Source organism: Salvelinus namaycush, chromosome 14, assembly GCF_016432855.1.
Source record: "Salvelinus namaycush isolate Seneca chromosome 14, SaNama_1.0, whole genome shotgun sequence".
NCBI lineage: Eukaryota > Metazoa > Chordata > Actinopteri > Salmoniformes > Salmonidae > Salvelinus > Salvelinus namaycush.
In genome coordinates this window covers 39,677,071-39,698,053 of record NC_052320.1, presented here as the reverse complement: position 1 = coordinate 39,698,053, position 20,983 = coordinate 39,677,071, and the positions used below count along the sequence as shown (strand labels likewise).

At 44.6% G+C, this 20,983-nt stretch overlaps 1 protein-coding gene across 1 annotated transcript in view; it reads right to left on the bottom strand.

Moving 5' to 3' along the window:
- Positions 1-19,107, bottom strand: part of LOC120059507 (protein bicaudal D homolog 2-like) — a 72,339-nt gene extending 53,232 nt beyond the window's left edge. Inside the window, exon 1 of the mRNA XM_039008623.1 lies at positions 18,566-19,107. Within this exon, the coding sequence (XP_038864551.1) occupies positions 18,566-18,805 (240 nt within the window). The 5' untranslated portion in view covers positions 18,806-19,107. The remainder of the gene's footprint in view (positions 1-18,565) is intronic.
- Positions 19,108-20,983: the final 1,876 nt, after the last annotated feature.

Genomic DNA, 20,983 nt, shown 5'->3' with positions numbered 1-20,983 from the left:
CCATATAGCAGTGGTCCACTGGGGTTCCCTGACTAGGGTCCGCTCTCCTCCACACCCACCCAGCACCAACTCTACTTGTGTGTGGGAGCCACCAAGGCATGGAGAAGGGGTTACTGTGGGAGAAAGGGGGAGGCATAGGGAGAGTGAGAAGGAGCCCAGACCCACTGGCCTACTTTCACTGAGGGCCTGGGGAGGCAGGGGAAAGGGGTGGCGGGGGGGGAGTGGGGGACCTCTCATGATGATAATGGTCATGTTAACAGAAGCCCCGGGCGAGAGCCTGGAATGAGATGGTGGCCCGGTGGAACTGGGTGTGGTAGTGTGGTGGGACTCCAGAGACAGAGTAGAGAGGGGACCTATTAAATCTAGGCTACTTCATGATGAGGGGCTCTAATTCAACCCCTGTGGTAAAATTAATATAGACAAGTGGAGAGGAGAGGAGAGGCCACTTCATGCTAATCACAAGTGGACACGGCTGACATATATAGCGAAGCTGAAGAGGAGGGTGTCAAGACACATTTTAACAGGGAACGATAATATCTCTTGACTATTTCCTCTGGACTGTACCATCAGACCACAAACCAATCAAAAAGCTCCTGAAGGCAGACCTTGGACCTACCTTGATACACTATAATCCCACTGCACCCGAGGTCTTCTGCATGGCAAAGCAAACAGTCAGCTGCAGAATGCAGTGTAAGATGGATGGATGGGTGGATCAACGAGTCGGACACCTTCCTGTGCCGGAGACCCTCGATTGAAGATAGGGATGAGGCTGGTCATGCCTGTGTGTTTGTGTGTGTGTGTGTGTGTAGGGGGGGGGGGGGGGGTTGGGGGATCAAGGCATCCACCATCTGTCTACTTATGTCATAAAATCCTTATTCCTGCGCTCTGTATTATGCTAATTTGTGTAGGGTAACTCTACCCCCTCCCCCTGCGGCCTGCGCTCCTCTTTTGTTTTTGGGCACACTCCCGTACCCCAAGGGGTTCTCTCATACACCCTCGGGTCCAATTCTTCCCCAATACGCCCTGAGGGTGTTCTTCTAGGGGAGAGGCAGATCCCCATCTCAAATCAAATCAAATTGTATTTGTCACATGCGCCGAATACAACAGGTGTAGACCTTACAGTGAAATGCTTACGTACAAGCCCTTAACCAACAATGCAGTTTTAAGAAAATATAGCACTGAGCGCAAGTGTAATAGCCAAGTCAGTAGCGCATTCACACATATTCACTAGAGCGCGCGTACATGTGTGTTAAATTAGAAGAGCTTAGTGAATGCTTATAATGAAACTGGTCCACCTCTCCATGTCACAGAATCAGTGTCACAGCGTCAGCTCAGAGGGGTGGGTGTCCTCCATTTCCTTGGCGATAGTCAGAGCAGGAAACACCCCACCGAGAGGAAACAAACACATTTCTTCCACAAACACCCATCTTCAGTCTTGAAAACATAAAGTTTTTTTTAATGAACTCTTTGCCTCTGCTATTCTCTCAAAGACGTCCGGTCTGGTCCATAGAGCCATATTTCAGCTGCTTCCGGCCTCCTATTAATACCCAGCTAGGGCTGTGTTGCGGTAAACAGAATACAGCGCTGGACTGTAATTCAATAGAGGGAAGGAGCTGTGGAGAGCATTAGGGAGCTTGCTGAGGGAGAGGGGGCGGCCGGGGACTCAGATTCAAGATGGCATTGGTTAGGAGTGAGGAGGCCAAGCAGGGGTGAGATGACTCTAATACCCTTGACAGTCTGGAGCTGCCCTTGCCGTATGGCCTTACCTTTCTGCCCTTAACTTCTGAGGATGGCTGGGGGCAAGAAATGTGTCTTGTTATTTGGCTCTGAAGTAGGGACATGATCCTAAGTCATGTGTTACAGGCCTAAAATCACAGAACGGGGAGAGGGAAGGTATAGTGTTGCTCACAACAAGAGTGTAGGAGTGTGGTAGAGTGTAAGGCTATCTGTTTCCGTGTATCGGTTAGGGTGTGTGGGTGTAAACTAAACTACTGTATCTCAGGTTGCCTGGAGCACTTGGCAGAGAGCATAAACAGAGGTTGAGGGGGGATCCGATGATATAGTTAATCCACACACTCTAACAAAAGGAACAATGCGGGCGGGAGTCAAGAAAACACACACGCGGGTTTATACAACACACACGTTTATATAACACACGCGTTTGGAGAAACAGTATCACATAACCAGCCTAAGCACTGATGGGCATTTACTCTTGACCAGGTGGAGAACAGATTCACTACATAACCAGGTGACTTGGTTTACTTCATTCAGTGAGTGAGTATAGTGCAGATCGTATGTGTCGGTAAGTGTATCTAAAAGTACCCAGTGTCTAGCCGAACACCAGTGAAAGTCATGGGACTAACTCAGTGGAGGCTGTTAAGGTGAAGACGGCTCATAATAATGGCTGGAATGGAGCAAATTGAAGGGGATCTTGATCTATTTGAAACCATTCCGCTGATTCCGCTCCAGCCATTACCACGAGCCCCTTCTCCCCAATTAAGGTGCTACCAACCTCCTGTGGACTAACTAGCCTTTCTCTCTCAGAATATGTGTCATAATAATCATCAGCACAATCATTGTGATATAGGACACATTACAGAGAGACAATTAAGAAACACCAGTTGGACACAAAATGTGCTGAAGAATACATTCTGTGGTGAAGACAAAACGTCTAGCCTAATCGGCTAGTTGAGAAACGGACTGAATGTGACGACGGAGAAATAAAGAATAGCAGGATAGGGAGGAGGATAGGAGAGGAGGAGGAGAGGGGAAGGAGTGGACCCAGGAGTCCTGTGTGGCTCAGTTAGCAGAGCATGGTGCTTGCAACACCAGAGTTCTGGTTTCGATTCTGACGGGGCACCAGTACGAAAAAGTATGAAAATATATGCACTCACTACTGTATGTCGCTCTGGATAAGAGCGTCTACTAAATCAGGGTTTCCCAAGCTCGGTCCTGGGGTCCCCGCCTGGATGCACGTTTTGCTTTTTGCCCTAGCACTAAACAGCTGATTCAAATCACCAACTCATCATCGAGCTTTGATTATTTGAGTCAGCCGCGTAAAGCTAGCGCAAAAACATTGGGTGATTTGTGTTGAGGGATTAATGAAGGTGATGAGTGGAGGAGGCAGGAGAATGTCAGCCGTACACATAGAGGCCAGAGCTCTTCTGTTGGAGTCGTGACAGAGGACCTCAATCCAGCGATGATGACCTCATCCTCTGCTTATAGACTGATCTGGCTATAGTGCTCCACTAACAGAAGTGGAAAAATGACCCTGCTGGGCCACCGTACTGCTACTCTTAATGCACTGTGACTGGATTAATTAATTCAGCGCTGCCTCAATCTAATGTCCAAACAAGTAATCACTATTCCACACACACAAACACACATTGCCAATAGTAGTAGGATCACATACATTTTGGCTCTTTGTGCCCTCCTGAATCCCAAGGGTACTCCAGGTGGGTGAGGATGTATGATGTATTTATGTATGTATGTATTATTATGTACTATGTATTTTTGTAAATAACAGCTGGTGCACGATATCTAAGAAAGTCTCGAGCTATTGCTCGCCTGAGGTAGAGTATCTCATGATAAGCTGTAGACCACACTATCTACCTAGAGAGTTTTCATCTGTATTTTTCGTAGCTGTTTACATACCACCACAGACTCTGGCTGCCAGCAAGACAGCATTGAATAAACTGTTTTGCCATAAGCAAACAAGAAAACGCTCTCACCCAGAGGCAGCGCTCCTAGTAGCCGGGGACTTTAATGCAGAGCAGCTTAAATCCGTATTACCACATTTCTAATCAGCATGTTAAATGTGCAACCAGAGGGAAAGAAACTCAGGACCACCTTTACCTCACACACAGAGACTCATACAAAGCTCTCCCTCGCCCTCCATTTGTCAAATCTGACCATAATTCTATCCTCCTGATTCCTGCTTACAAGCAAAAATGAAAGCAGGAAGCACCAGTGATTAGATCATTAAAAAAGTGGTCATATGAAGCAGATGCTAAACTACAGGACTGTTTTGCTAGCACAGACTGGAATATGTTCCGTGATTCCTCCGATGGCATTGAGGAGTACACCACATCAGTCATTGGCTTCATCAATAAGTGCATCGATGACATCATCCCTACAGTGACCGTATGTACATACCCAAACCAGAAGCCATGGATTACAGCCAACATCCGCATTGAGCTAAAGGCTAGATCTGCCGCTTTCAAGGAGTGGGACTCTAACCCGGAAGCTTATAAGAAATCCCACTATGCCCTCTGACGAACCATCAAACAGGCAAAGCATCAATACAGGACTAAGATCGAATCGTACTACATCGAGCTCTGACACTCATCGGATGTGGCAGGGCTTGCAAACCATTACAGACTACAAAGGGACGCACAGCCGAGAGCTGCCCAGTGACACGAGCCTACCAGACGAGCTATACTACTTCTAGGCTCGCTTCGAGGCAAATAACACTGAAACATGCATGAGAGCAGCAGCTGTTCCGGAAGACTGTGATCACGCTCTCCGCAGCCGATGTGAGTAAGACCATTAAACAGGTCAACATTCACAAGGCCGCAGGGCCAGACGGATTACCAGGACGTGTACTCTGAGCATGCGCTGACCAACTGGCAAGTGTCTTCACTGACATTTTCAACCTCTCCCTGTCTGAGTCTGTAATACTAACATGTTTGAAGCAGACCACCATAGTGCCTGTGCTCAAGAACGCTAAGGTAACCCACTTAAATGACTACCGACCCGTAGCATGAAGTGCTTTGAAAGGCTGGTCATGGCTCACATCAACACCATTATCCCAGCAACCCTAGACCCACTGCAATTTGCATACCACCCCAACAGATCCACAGATGATGCAATCTCTATTGCACTCCACACTGCCTTTTCCCACCTGGACAAAAGGAACACCTATGTGAGAATGCTATTCATTGTTTACAGCTCAGCATTCAACACCATAGTGCCCTCAAAGCTAATCAATAAGCTAAGGACCCTGGGACTAAACACCTCCCTCTGCAACTGGATCCTGGACTTCCTGACGGGCCACCTCCAGGTGGTAAGAGTAGGTAACAACACATCCACCACGCTGATCCTCAACACAGGGGCCCCTCAGGGGTGCGTGCTCAGTCCCCTCCTGTACTCCCTGTTCACTCATGACTGCACGGCCAGGAACAACTCTAACACCATCATTAAGTTTGCAGATAACACAACAGTGATCACCGACAACGACGAGACAGCCTATAGGGAGGAGGTCAGAGACCTGGCCATGTGGTGCTAGGACAACAACCTCTCCCTCAATGTGATCAAGACAAAGGTGATTGTGGACAACAGGAAAAAGAGTACAGAGCACGCCCCCATTCCCATCGACGGGGCTGCAGTGGAGCTAGCAGAGAGCTTCAAGTTCCTTGGTGTCTACATCCCCAACAAACTAACATGGTCCAAGCACACCAAGACAGTCGTGAAGAGGGCACGACAAAACTTATTTCCCCTCAGAAGACTGAAAAGATTTGGCATGGGTCCTCAGATCCTCAAAAGGTTCTACAGCTGCACCATCGAGAGCATCCTGGCTGGTTGCATCCCTGCCTGCTATGGAAACTGCTCCGCCACCGACCGCAAGGCATACAGAGGGTAGCGTGTGCGGCCCAGTACATCACTGGGGCCAAGCTTCCTGCCATCCAGGACCTCTATACCAGGCGGCGTCAGAGGAAGGCCCTAAAAATTGTCAAAGACTCCAGCTACCCTAGTCATAGATTGTTCTCTCTGCAACCGCACGGCAAGCGGTACCGGAGTGCCAAGTCTAGGTCCAAGAGGCTTCTAAACAGTTTCTACCCCCAAGGCATAAGACTCCTGAACACCTAATCAAATGGCTACCAAGACTATTTGCATTGCCCACACCCCCTCTCTTTTATACTGCTGCTACTCTCTGTCGTTATCATCTATGCTTTGTCACTTTAATAACTCTACCTACATGTACAGTTGAAGTCGGAAGTTTACATACACCTTAGCCAAATACATTTAAACTATTTTTTTCACAATTCCTGACATTTAATCCCAGTAAAAATTCCCTGTTTTAGGTCAGTTAGGATCACCACTTTATTTTACTGCTGCTCTTTAATTACTTGTTCATTTTATTTCTTATTCTTATCCATATTTGTTTTAACTGCATTGTTGGTTAGGGGCTCGTAAGTAAGCATTTCACAGCGCATGTGACTAATAAAATTGTATTTCATTTTATAACTCCAAATTGCTGTTATCCTCAGGCTAATGCCCTCCGAAAGCTGAATACAGCTAATATGGCCCAACGCTCTAATCTGAGGTTCATAATGCACTAGAGGGCTAGATGCGGGTCGGGAATTAACCCACTCTAGGGCTGCATCCAGAGAAGCAGCAGTCTCAACAGGGCATATGTTTAAAAAACGGTGTCTGAAGTGAGTAAAGAAAAAAACTGAACTTCTACGACACCAAGTCTAACAGGACTGAGGGCAGGGTCAGCGAGAGTTGGCCAGTGAGAGGGATCGTGACGAGACACAGGTAAGCCGCTTGATCTCTGATCTGAACGTGGCGAGAAACCTCCCCATTGCAGTCAATGATGACATCATCCTGCATACAATGGTAAAGGGGCAGTCCATCTCCACATGGGGTCCAGCATGTGTGTTGCACTATAGGCCAGAGAGGTTATCGAACAGACAGCTACCCTGGAAAGCTAAGAGAGACATACCAAGCACCCGAAATTCAAAACCTTTGCCCTTGCTGATGTCATGCCTGCTGTCTCCCAAAGTCACAACAGTTCAACAGCTTCCTTGTCTAACCCTCTCCCAACCAGAGACCCACCCCAAACCTCATAACTGAAGGGAAACAAACACAGATGCTCCCCCTCCCACACCACCTTGGCCCTGTGAACCGCTTCACTAACCCGCAGCTCCTGTTTCAATACAGCCAACAAACAACTCAAAGCCCTTCACTGTACAGTACCTCAGACTTAAACACCCAAACATATGCTTGATCTGTGATGAATACAGCCTGCTGATCCTTCATCCATCATTGAGGGAAGAAACAAAAGCCCTTAAAGTTATTAAGCTTTAACAGAAGTTGGTCTTATTCAAATTTGGGTGAGATGGGGGATCTTTTTGTTTGTACAATCCAAGCCACCATATGGTCACTCGGTCCAAATGATTGTAGTTACACCAGATTCACAAGGGCCTCCCTTGACATGAACCTCTGACTCAAGTTACACAAATCTAGAGTGGAACTCCTTCCTGAAGTACACTATATATACAAAAGTATGTGGACAGCCCTTCAAATTAGTGGATTCGGCAATTTCAGCCACACCCGTTGCTGAAAGGTGTATAAAATCAAGCACACAGCCATGCAATCTCCATAGACAAACATTAGCAGTAGAATGGCCTTACCGAAGAGCTCAGAGACTATCAACGTGGCACCGTCATAGGATGCCACATTTCCAACAAGTCAGTTCATCAAATGTCTGCCCTGCTAGAGCTGCCCCGGTCAACTGTAAGTGCTGTTATTGAGAAGTGGAAACGTCTAGGAGCAAACACAAGCTCACAAAATGGGACCACTGAGTGCTGAAGCGTGTAACACTCACTACCGAGTTCCAAAATGGCTCTGGAAGCAACGTCAGCACAATAACTATTAGACTGGAGCTTCATGAAAAGGGTTTCCATGGCCGAGCAGCCGCACACAAGCCTAAGATCACCATGAGCAATGCCAAGCACTGGCTGGAGTGGTATAAAGCCCGACTCCATTGGACTCTGGAGCAGTGGAAACGCATTCTCTGGAGTGATGAATCAAGCTTCACCATCTGGACTTATCTGGGTTTGGCGGGTGCCAGGAGAACGCTACCTGCCACAATGCATAGTGCCAACTGTAAAGTTTGGTGGAGGAGGAATAATGGTCTGGGGCTGTTTTTCATAGTTCGAGATAGGCCCCTTAGTTCCAGTGATGGGAAATCTTAACGCTACAGCATATAATGCCATTCTAGACGATTCTGTGCTTCCAACTTTGTGGCAACAGTTTGGGAAAGGCCCTTTTTTGTTTCAGCATTACAATGCCTCCGTGCACAAAGCACGGAGGCATTGTAATGCTGAAAGGTCCATACAGAAATGGTTTATAGAGATCATTGTGGAAGAACTTGACTGGTGTGCACAGAGCTCTGACCTCAACCCCATCGGACACCTTTGGGATGAATTGGAACGCCGACTGCGAGCCAGGCCTAATCGCCCAAAATCAGTGCCCAACCTCACTAATGCTCTTGTGGCTGAATGGAAGCAAGTCCCTGCAGCAATGTTTCAACATCTAGAGAAAGGCCCTCCCAGAAGAGTGGAGGCTGTAGCAGCAAAGGGGGTTCCAACTCCATATCAATGCCCATGATTTTGGAATGAGAGGTTCGATGAGCAGGTGTCCACATACTTTTGGTCATGTAGTGTGTGTATTTTTGAGACATTGCAGACAATGCTTTCTGCTCTACTGCCTTACGGACCCACACATCGTCTGTCTGCATTAATCCCAGCTGGCCCATTCCATGGGACACCAGAGCAGAAGGACAGACCCAGTGGAGACATACAGACAGTGGAGTAGGCTAGCAGGGAACAAGTGCCGGTAGAGCACCAGGCAGGGGAGGGCAGGGGAGCGCCAGGGCAGCAGCACCCAGACAGGCACTCTTTTCCCTGGGCTGAGCGTCGCCGGGCCCTGGCCTTGCTCCCAGACATCCATAAGCCCTGAGCACAGCGGCTGGGATTCATCCTCTTAGGCCAAGAAGGGAGGGGATTTGGGACTTTATTTAGTGCCATTTAGAAAAGATTACCCCTTAATTGCGGAGCGGGTGTCCGGAACAGGGCCGCCAGAGATGAAAGGAACGGTTAAAATACCCTCTAACACAATATGGGCAGGGGGTGTGGGGATCCCAAAGTACATAGTTTAGAGAAGCATCCATATCAACCACACATGGTCTGGTGGCTCCAGGGAGGGAGGCCCTGCCAATCACTGACCAACCCCACTATCAGAGCTCCATATTGGGGCAAACACTCCAAACAAACACCCCCCTACTAGAGACCAATCCAACCGTGGGACTACAACAATCAAGCTGAGGATGACTTTAGGACATCTCTTCCCTTACAAGGGAGAAAATGGACTGTGTTATCCTATTTTTAAAAGGCATCCAATAGGTAGGGCTGTGGCATTCACGGAATTTTGTCAGCCCGTGATTGTCAAGCAAATAACTGACGGTTTCACGGTAATTGACCGGTGATTAACATAAACACATTTAGCATCTCAAAGCTTCCACACAAGCCACTGATGCAGACCTTTGGAACATCTACATTTTAAAAGTCTAATAAAGCCATGTAATATAGTCTACACCTTCACAATAAATCCATTACTTATTTTAGATAGGTCTAAAGAAACATGATATGAAGAAAATGTAGTCTATTTCAGAAGAACAGAACAGCATACTCTGAGTTGTCCTTATGTTAGGTCCTGATCTGGCTATGCCAAATGGCTGTTGGGTACACTAATTCATTTAGAAGACAGGATTTGCTTATAATTCCGTGGCATTATTTTATATTATTTTATAGTATGAAAAATTCAATTGAACAAAGCTGAATAAAATAGAAAGGATATTTTCTCCAAATGATTTCTGAGGGAGTCTGCAGATGCGGCTATTCTGTGTTGAGCGTTAACAAAGAAATAGGTCCTCCTATATTCTTAATTTAGAGTTATTTGTGTAACTTTAGTTGTTTGATTTTTAATACATTGTAAGGCTGCATGATGCGACTCTAATGATGATTTGAAAAAAGTTTTTCGTTTTCTTCCCGACCTGTACACACTTTGTCCACACTTTGTCGGTCTCTCATTCACAATTTGAGAAGTACTTGATAACAATGCGTACGCGGCAGTAGGTTATAAGCACAAATGTTCCATTAGTGGAAAACAATACTATCAAAAGAGAACGCAAATGGGATAATGCATGTAATGTTTTTATTATAAAAGGTGCATTTTTATGGTGAAATGTATCTTCCCCAAACTTGAAATTCACGCGCTGCTTATGTATCCCAGTTAGACTCTACACCCCTTGTAAAGCAGAGTAATGTGCTTAATTTTAAGAAGTTATTGGGCCACTTTCGTTGTGATACAAACCTTATCAAAACATATAGGCCTATGGGCTAGGCTACATGAGGTGTGCAACTATGATTTGAAAAAATTACCAAAAAAAGGCATTGTTTCTTGCTTTAAACTGGGCATAATTCACAAGTGATAACATATAATTCACAAGTGATATACTAATATTGTCACCCATCAGACTATTCTTGATTTAATCTTGTCTTTAAATATACAGTTGAAGTCGGAAGTTTACATAGACCTTAGCCAAATACATTTAAACTCCTGACATTTAATCCTAGTAAAAATTCCCAGTCTTAGGTCAGTTAGGAGCACCACTTTATTTTAAGAATGTGAAATGTCAGAATAATTGAAGAGAGAATAATTTATATCAGCTTTTATTTCTTTCATCACATTCCCAGTGGGTCAGAAGTTTACATACACCCAATAAGTATTTGGTAGCATTGCCTTTAAATTGTTTAACTTGGGTCAAACGTTTCAGGTAGCCTACCACAAGCTTCCCACAATAAGTTGGGTGAATTTTGGCCCATTCCTCCTGACAGAGCTGGTGTAACTGAGTCAGGTTTCTAGGCCTCCTTTGCGCACACACGCTTTTTCAGTTCTGCCCACAAATTGTCTGTAGGATTGAGGTCAGGGCTTTGTGATGGCTTGTTGTTCTTAAGCCATTTTGCCACAACTTTGGAAGTATGCTTGTGGTCATTGTCCATTTGGAAGACCCATTTGCGACCAAGCTTTAACTTCCTGACTGGTGTCTTGAGATGTTGCTTCAATATATCCACATAATTTTCCGTCCTCATGATGCCATCTATTTTGTGAAGTGCACCAGTCCCTCCTGCAGCAAAGCACCCCCACAACATGATGCTGCCACCCCCGTGCTTCACGGTTGGGATGGTGTTCTACGGCTTGCAAGCCTCCCCCTTTTTCCTCCAAACATAACAATGGTCATTATGGCCAAAAAGTTATATTTCTGTTTCATCAGCCCAGAGGAAATTTCTCAAAAAATTACAATCTTTGTCCCCATGTGCAGTTGCAAACTGTAGTCTGGCTTTTTTATGGCTGTTTTGGAGCAGTGGCTTCTTCCTTGCTGAGCGGCCTTTCAGGTTATGTCGATATAGGACTCGTTTTACTGTGGATATAGATACTTTTGTACCTTTCCTCCAGCATCTTCACAAGGTCCTTTGCTGTTGTTCTGGGATTGATTTGCACTTTTCGCACCAAAGTACATTCATCTCTAGGAGACAGAACGTGTCTCCTTCCTGAGTGTTATGACGGCTGCGTGGTCCCATGGTGTTTATACTTGCGTACCATTGTTTGTACAGATGAACGTGGTACCTTCAGGTGTTTGGAAATTGCTCCCAAGGATGAACCAGACTTGTGGAGGTCTACAATTTATTTTCTTAGGTCTTGGCTGATTTCTTTTGATTTTCCCATGATGTCAAGCAAAGAGCCACCGAGTTTGAAGGTAGGCCTTGAAATACATCCATAGGTACACCTCCAATTGACTCAAATTATGTCAATTAGCCTATCAGAAGCTTCTAAAGCCATGACATCATTTTCTGGAATTTTCCAAGCTGTTTAAAGGCACAGTCAACTTAGTGTATGTAAACTTCTGACCCACTGGATTTGTGATACAGTGACCTATAAATGAAATAATCTGTCTGTAAACAATTGTTGGAAAAATGCACAAAGTAGATGTCCTAACTGACTTGCCAAAACTATAGCTTGTTAACAAGAAATGTGTGGAAAAACTAGTTTTAATGACACCAACCTAAGTGTATGTAAACTTCCGACTTCAACTGTACTAAATTATATATGTGTGAAATTTGTTTTGATTTAGAATGGACAATTATCCAAAAATATTTTATTTTATTTTATTTAACCTTTATTTAACTAGGCAAGTCAGTTAAGAACAGATTCTTCTTTACAATGACGGCCTAGGAACAGTGGGTGAACTGCCTTGTTCAGGGGCAGAACGACAGATTTTTTATTTGTCACCTCTGGGATTCAATCTGGCAACCTTTCGGTTGCTGTGGGTCATCTTCATGCCAGCCAGGTAGGCTATACTCCTGTTGTAAAGATAGTCAATGTGCTAAATATATTCTTAATATTAGGAAAGTTGAGAAATAAATATAGTAGGCCTAGCCTATAGAAAGCTGATGGGATCCTCCTCTTTTTAATAGAGGCCATCACTCTGTTTTCTTGCGCAATTGCATAGCCTATAGAAATGTTGTGCAACAAGTGTTTGATTAGATTTTCGATTACATTTGCATTGATATCAGAGTGATTAGAGGGATAATAGAGTCCTGAGTACCAGGCAGTTAGCAAGTTGGTAGTCTACTAATGACTATCAGCAGCATCAGAGCATGGAGAAGCCTAATTACTGTGACTAAACAGTCACATGGAATTTGACTGCCTTCATGACTCATGACTGCCGGTGTGGCGGTAATACGGTCACCGCAACAGCACTAGTCCTAGGGGTTTGACACAACGGGCACAGTGGAGGGGTTTAAAGTCACACCAAACATCTTTGTTAAAGGACATATAGATATGTGCTTTAGCGATCTGGCATTTAAAAAAGGGACAAAAGTGACCAGTCCTTACAAATACAGCCACAATGGGACCGCTCTCAATCTCTCCTGAAGTCATTCCTCTGTGTTCTGGGAGCGTTTAACGCTCCCTTCATCTTTGACACCCAAGACCTGTTAACCCTATCGGGCTTAGGCACACAAAGGCCGGCGAGCCGAGTACAGAGTGGCCAGTTCTTCTGAGCTTGACTGTGTTTTAGCCTCCGATTGTCAGGGAGAATTCCACCGCCTGATGCACAGCTGCTGGAGAGAGAGGGAGCGAGAAAAAGAGGGAGAGAGGGAGGGGGGCGTGACTGAATGGCTATAGTGTGTTCTCTGACACTCTCGACAATGTCACAAGAACTCAGAGAACACTGGCCTTTGTCATGACAACAGTAGTGTGTGTGTGTGTGTTGACTAACAGCATTGGTCCAGCATTGGAGAGAAACAAAGAAAAAGATGTGGAAAGAGAAGGCTATGGAATGTTCTATGGGCCCGTTGTCTGCTCCCACAATCATTTTAGAATGCTGTCATCTTTACGGCCACCCGGTCAACCTCGTGACAATTGGTTCCACAGGCCTGAGAGAGGCCCGGAGATGTAGACTCGCCACATGTAACAGCAACAGTTGCTTGACATTGTCACATGCAACATTGCATCCTAGTTGCATAACACCAGTCTCAACATTTCACAACAAGACAGCTATTCCACAGTCTCAGTGAAGTTACCCCTAACCACTGTTTTATTTCCCTGTAATAGTTACGGTTACAATGGGTTTTGAGGAAACCTCAATTTCCCGCCCAGTGATAAACAATACCTGGAAGGATGGCATCACGAGACTATGGGGATAGCGTAATCTAATCCTGGATCTGTGGTTGGAGACTCCCACGAGTCACAAGAACAGTTCAAGAAAGGTGTGGCACATGATGTCTTTGCTGAGTGGTTTAAATGAAGAATATAAACAACAGCTGCGGGGGCTCGAGTCTGTAAACCTGTGCTATCATCAACTGGTAAGGTGAAGGTGTAGTATAATATCATTAACTTGTCATTTGAAGTTGTACTGTTAATGGTAAAGTGGCTAAAGTCCACAGTCTTATCATCATAAGGTGGAGAGTATAGCAGCCTAATCACGTTATAGGACTAAGGAGGATTGTGCTAAACCTGCTCTTATAAACCTACGCTTTGACCGCAGGTTCAACTTGTGTTTTGATAGGATCTTATCATTGGAGACAAAGGAGAGGAAGAAAAAGGAAACGAGGAGAGGAATCCATTTTAAATGATTGAGAAGCACCCTAGGACACCCCAGGGGAGCCCGGGGCCAAGTGACCCAGGATGTAGGTCTAACAGGCCAACAGATGGACACTATAATCCAAGATAGCCGTAGCCGCTATTTTGGCTATAAATGGGCTATCAATGGGTAGCAACAGTCAACAAACAGTACCCTCTACCCCTGAAAGGTGTGGTAAGATTGGGGGTGGGGAAACTTGGCTTGCCAACGGTCCACTCACTCAGAAACAATGACAAGAGTCAAAGCAAAGCCAAACAGAGAGGTTGTGACCTTATGTTACAGTAACATGTAAGGGGAGGGTGAGAGACCCAAGGAATGACAATATACCAACAGTAGGAATCTAATGCCTGGGCAGTATGTTAGTATGGGAGCAGCATGTCATGGTGACTAGCAAGTAGCAGGGCAGGATTCCTAGAATACTGGCTACTAGAAAATCTCGAACAACAAGATGGAAATAACATGTAAGGAATCAGTGGCTGGACATATAGAAAGACAGAAAATATTCTCAGAATATACCATATCAAATCTATCCATAGAATAGCCTCCATCCATGGATGGTCTCTGATGGTTCCCTGTATGTGTGCCATTCTGCAGCAGCAGGTAGCTGTAAAGCCTTAATTTGCAGAGCAGCAGCCTCAGTCATACACTCACAGTCACACTGGTAGTAACACCTGCTGGGAAGGCAGCATGCTGGATTCTCAAATTAAGGCAAAGATCTGTGCTGTTACTAGGCAACAGCACAGAGATGAATTTCTCCAATTTATTGCACTGCCTCCAAAGTGGTGTTGACTAGCGAGCGTGTGTGTGCGTGTCCTCTTCTGCAGTTTGTCCTTCCCTGCCCCCGGGGTTAGACCTACTCCAGTTTAAAAGGCAACTGGACTTTGCTCAATGCCAACAATGATTTCTGGCCTGCTTTTTCCCACCCAGATTGGGACAAAAGAGTAACATCTGTCCTTTTAACACACAACACATATGAATTATGTGCACACGGAGAGACGAACACAGGGTCCAATGTTGGACAGACAGTGATGTGTAAATCTCCCAGGTTGTCCTCAGAGAGGACAACCAAAGAGTAAGGACAACCAAACATGGTATTCACCATTGTAAATAGTAGCCAGGTACAGCTATGTAATAACCATCTCCAGAGACAACGGTCATCCAACATTAACCTGACTAGACAGTAGTCCAACAGTCCTAACAACCCCTAGAGACAAAGGACAGGCAACATTCTGTTTTGTATAAGTCAGCGAGACCATCTTACCAGTCGCCAAAGTTGCTGCTAATAGTGCTCCCTTAACTCAGCACACAGTGGCAGGCCAATAGAAATGAGCCATTTGAATTCAGACAACCCATTGTGACTGAAGTACTCTAATGACATGAGAGCACTGTACTTCTACAGGCCATCTGCACTGTACTTCTACAGGCCTTCTGCACTGTACTTCTACAGGCCAAACAGCGTGTTTCAGCAGAATAACATCTCACCCTCTTCTATTACAGATTATTCTATTCAGGCATCCTGTATAAAATGAAATATGAAGAAATGTTTTGTTATTATTGTATTGTATTATTGTATTTTCTGTGGATATCATCCACTGAGATAAGGTGTATTTTAGAATATTTTTTTTCTTTCTGGGGGTGCTGCAGCACCCTCAGCACCCAGAGCCGTACTTCCTGCGGCTATGCATCGAGGGCAGTCATTCAAATGAATTAAAATATCAATTGAATTTGGCACACAGCAAACGGATCCAGGCATGACTCTATGGAAATCTCAATATCCACTATACTCTCACAAATGGCAACCCCACAAACAATGAACTGATTTCCTGGTGGACAAGTCTTAATGATCATCAAACCAGAATTGCTCAAACAAACGGTGGATGTTAGACATTTGTTCATTCAAAACACAATTCTCCGTGACGAACCAACGAGTCATCACCAACTTGGTAAGTCAGACAAAAATGCAATGATTCAGGCTGTTTTTTAAAAAACAAATAGTCTGCTTCGAAAAGTGGAAGAAAAACAAAAGCACCCCTATAATTATCTTGAAGCAATCAGTTTACCCTATTCTTGCTCTATCGGTTTTCACAGTCTGTTTCCTCTATTCAGGAGTTTTCCATGTTATTCTGAGATACTGGCCAAAGGAAAGCATGGGAACACAGAGCAGAGGCTGCTGAGAAAGCACTCCAAAAGCCCAGCCACTAACCACAGAGAGCGGTAAAGAGAGAGAGAGAGAGAGAGAGAGAGAGAGAGAGAGAGAGAGAGAGAGATACAATAGTGAGGGGGAGAAAGAGGGAGAAGAGACAGAGGAAAGGGACGACAGAGAGCAACAATGTATTTATTGCCCTAAGCTTTTAGTGTGTTATATCTGTTCAGCCAAGGGTTCCTCTCCCTTTTTCTCCGCCTCCCTCCTCTCTCTCTCTGCATCATTCCTCATCCCACTCACATATTTACAGACCCAAGGGAGCTGTCATCATAGGGTACCCAGCCCACTGAGCCATGATGATTGGTCTGTTCTAGTCATGTGGGAGGCAACAGGGAAGTAAAATCTCAGAGATAGGTTCCACATAGCAGGAAGTGACTCATCCAGGCCATGCAGTGAATCTCTGAGGAGAAATCTCAGTGCAAAAAAGGACATGCCCCTTTTCTACCAAACTGCTCTGGGACACGTAAGCTGTTCAGCAGCTGCAGCAGTTCACTCTGACTCCCTATGCTACTTCTTACCCCACTCTCCTTCTTTCCGAATCAAAATCACAAGGCTGCTGAAACCTCTGCCAGGAAAAGGAAGGTAGAACTAGGACTGGCGTGTTACATTTAAGTGGGAAAGGGGTTTTCACAGTTTGGAAAGACAGGCCAGTCCTTTATCCTGTCTCCCAGCCCTAACTAACAGTCAATATTCCTCCCATTCCTGAATGGTCAAAACTCATTTCGTTTCCTCTGTGAGTAGGTTACTCATCCTTCCTCTTTTTCAGGCGGGAACTTTCAAAATTCAAAAACCACATGCCCGCCTCTTTTTCAAACCAGACTGGAAATACCAGATAAATAAGGTCCTCTGGTTTGCGAGACTGCTTTACTAAGAGTATTGTCAAAATTGGCATTAGAGAGGACTTATGTGTGTTTAAAATGAGGGATAAAACGATATCAACCAAAAGCAATTGAGTGAATGTCCACTTTTTTAAAATCAGTTACACATTAACAAACAGGGTGGCAGTGGATAACCATTACTCAGATACATTAGTGAAAATAGAATGTTCAGCATGTCAGATAACTCATCTTCATCCTCATTGGAGTAAGCCTATAATATTTCAGCAGCGCAACATACACTGAACAAAAATATAAACACAACATGTAAAGTGTTGGTCCCATGTTTCATGAGCTGAAATAAAAGATTCCAGACATTTTTCATACGCACAAAAAGCTTATTTCTCTCAAATTATGTCCACAAATATGTTTACAGCCCTGTTAGTCAGCATTTCTCATTTGCCAATATAATCCATCCCCCTGAAAGGTGTGGTATATCAAGAAGCTGATTAAACAGCATGACAATTACACAGGTGCACCTTGTGCTGGGGACAATAAAAAGCAACACTAAAATGTGCAGTTTTGTCACACAAGTTTTGATGGAGCGTGCAATTGGCATGCTAACTGCAGGAATGTCCAGATAATTTAATGTTAATTTGTCTTCCATAAGCACCTCCAGTGTCGTTTTAGAGAATTTGGCAGTAAGTCCAACCGAGGTGGTGGGGTTATGGTGTTGGGCAGGCATAAACTACGGACAATGACCACAATTTGCTTTTTATCGATGGCAATTTGAACGCACAGATACCGTGACGAGATTCTGAGGCCCATTGTGGTGCTATTCATCCGCCGACATCACCTTATGTTTTAGCATGATAATGCACAGCTCCATGTCGCAAAGATCTGTACGCAACTCCCGGAAGCTGAAAATTACAACATTCCACAGGCCACAATCAACCGTCTGATAAACTCTATGCAAAGGATATGTGTCGCGCTGCATGATGCAAATGGTGGTCACACCAGATACCGACTGGTTTTCTGATCCACGGTCCTACCTTTTTTGTGACCAACATATGCATATCTGTATTCCCAGTCATGTGAAATCCATAGAATAGGGCCTAATGTATTTATTTCAATTGACTGATTATATTTCAACTGTAACTCAGTAAAATCTTTGAAATTGTTAGATGTTGCGTTTATATTTTTTGTTCAGTATATTTGAGTTTACATTTCAAATCCCACAGCAAATGCACAACTGTATGGGCATGGAAAAACAGAACGCATTTGTCTCTAACCCCAATATCTTAAATTAGAAAAAGCTAATTCCACAGCAGCTTAGCAATATATTACGAAGCCTATAGCTAGAAGGGGTAGTATGGCAATAATATAAATTCACCTTGAGAGGGGAATCATTGATAGAACATAAGGCAAAGTTACAAGTTCCTCATCACCCCCCACCCCACACACAAATATAAAATGTATGGCATTTTATAGCAGTTTAAATGTATATTTCAATTTCATACAGCAAGTACACACCGTTAAAAGACTACAACATACCTCTTTGAGCATGTCCAGTTCCTGGCGCACGGTCTCGTATTCGATCTCCAGGTCGTCATACTGATGTTTAAGCTGCTGCTTCTCCTCCAGCACTGCCAGCCCGTACTCCGCCGCCTGGATCTTCTCATGGGTGGTCTCACTCAGCTCCCGGGAAAGGCGCTCTACCTCGGCTCGCAGACACTCCGGTTCGGCCTCTAGCACGAGCATCGTTTCAGAATAGCGCTGCTCCTCCACGGACATACTGTGGATGTTGGTGATGGATTAACCTTGGCCAGCTAATCCTACGACGAACGACGAGGGGGATGAGACGGCTTCGAGCGGGTCCAATCTTGAAGGATCGCGGAGAACCCTTTCGTTTGAATAGATGATTAGATTCTTCTGTATTTGAACTGCATGATCGGTAGTCTTGCGTTTCTCGTTGACACTTTGGGTATTGCGTTTTCGGTCATGAAGCTGTGGTTTCTTGATTTCTTCCGGCAGGAGAGGCTTGCCTGTTATCCCTACAACTGCTCCATGACTGCAGTTCCTTTGCCCTTCGCCTCTCCCCGGCTGCTCAGAGCGATTGGGGAGAAGCTGTCTAGCGCTGTCAGATCACTCAGCTGAGATAACTAGAATATAAGAATAGTGGTTGATGGGAAATGTAGTACCACAAACGCCAATGCATAGACGTCAGGCAAATGCACTCATATCCCATCAGGCATTGTGTGCAGGCTAGTCTAAGGTGAAACGTGTGGAACACGGAAGCGGCGTTTTATTTTCCAAGGAATGGGTCTAGAAAAGATTTAGTCACTGTGCATCTCGTGCCATCTGTCGGTTGTTTCTGTAGATTCACGATGCCGTAGTCATAGCTATAGCCTATAATACAAGTGTTTCCAGCGGCTTTTGACAAGAGCATCACTCTGAGCGATCAACTTGATCAAATGACTAAAGCAGACAATAGGTTGTGAACTAAATAGCCTATTGTCATTGATATTGCCATGCATTTATTGAGGCTAGGGGCTACTGGACGCCTAGTTTTTTTGCCGGTGTGGTGGTATAACTCGAGGTGTTGGAACATGACAATATGAGCGCTTATTGTAAAGAGCGATCAGTAAGCCATCCCCAGTGGGCAGAGCTAGGCATGTTGCACTGGACACGTTTTTTGTTTATACAATGGGTCCCCTGTGGGTCTGTATGGCCTAGTTATGCTAATAGACAATATTTGAGGCCAGTGTATTGCAGTTAATTTCGTCTTTGACTTAATAAGTAAAATATATTTGAGTAGTAGACCTAAACAAGGAAACAGGTAAATGCCAGTTGGAGCCCAACCACAAAGTCCCAGATCAAATTTCAATCAAATTTATTTATAAAGCCCTTCTTACATCAGCTGCTGTCACAAAGTGCTGTACAGAAACACAGCCTAAAACCCAAAACAGCAAACAATGCAGGTGTAGAAGCACCCGACAGTTCTCAATAGAACATACCAAAGGGGGGCATCGTTTTCTATTTAAATGATTGGGGGTCATCTGAAATCAGTGGCAACCCATAATTTTTGGAGCCCAACCTGTTACACCTATCCAATGCTTGGATGAGGAGAGTGATGAACAATTGGTATGCAGACATTGATTTCAGCTGGCTTCATCAACCGTGTCCCAAATGGCACCCTGTTCCCTTTACATAGTGCAGTAATTTTGACCAGGGCCCATAGGTGGTCAAAAGTAGTGCATTGTGTTTAGCCCCCCTACACACAATGTTTTTTATTTTGACATTAATACGTGTCACATATCAGTTTACAAACAATGTAAAAAATATATTGAGTTAATAAAGCCGCATACAAACATGGTCTTTTTTGTTTTGCTTTCTTGAGTAAGGCAGCTTCAAAATGTAGGTGTTTTAGCCTAGGTCAGTGCTTTCGGTGGTGCTTTCGGCAGCAAGCTGATAATACAGAGAGTAAGGGTTGGTAATGTTCTCTCGTTGCGCCGTGATTGGCTCAGTGTTTTGTCAGTCATCGGGATACTACACCACCGAAAAATCTACAGGGAGAGCTATTGATTTACATTAGAAGTGCCCATCCAAGAAGGCTCAAGGTCATTGGCCACAGACAAAATTACGTCAAATCACGTTATATCTACCGTAGCTTTGATTGGACTGATCATGTCAACATCATACTCTCAAAATCTTAGCTAGCTAGGTAAACAAGCAGTCATCATCATGAATCAAGTCGACAATCTACTGGCAAATACTTATGTAGCCAAATCCACATGTAGCCTATAGCCTGTTTTAGGGAAATGTCATCATCAAATCGAATGATCGAGATGGCATAGCAGTCAGACGTCCTTTTGTCCTCGTCTTGTCGTGTCCCGTATTTACACATTTCTTCGCATATCTTTTATATATTTTCTTTTCCAAAAACTCAATTTCAAAACGCTTTCCTGCAAC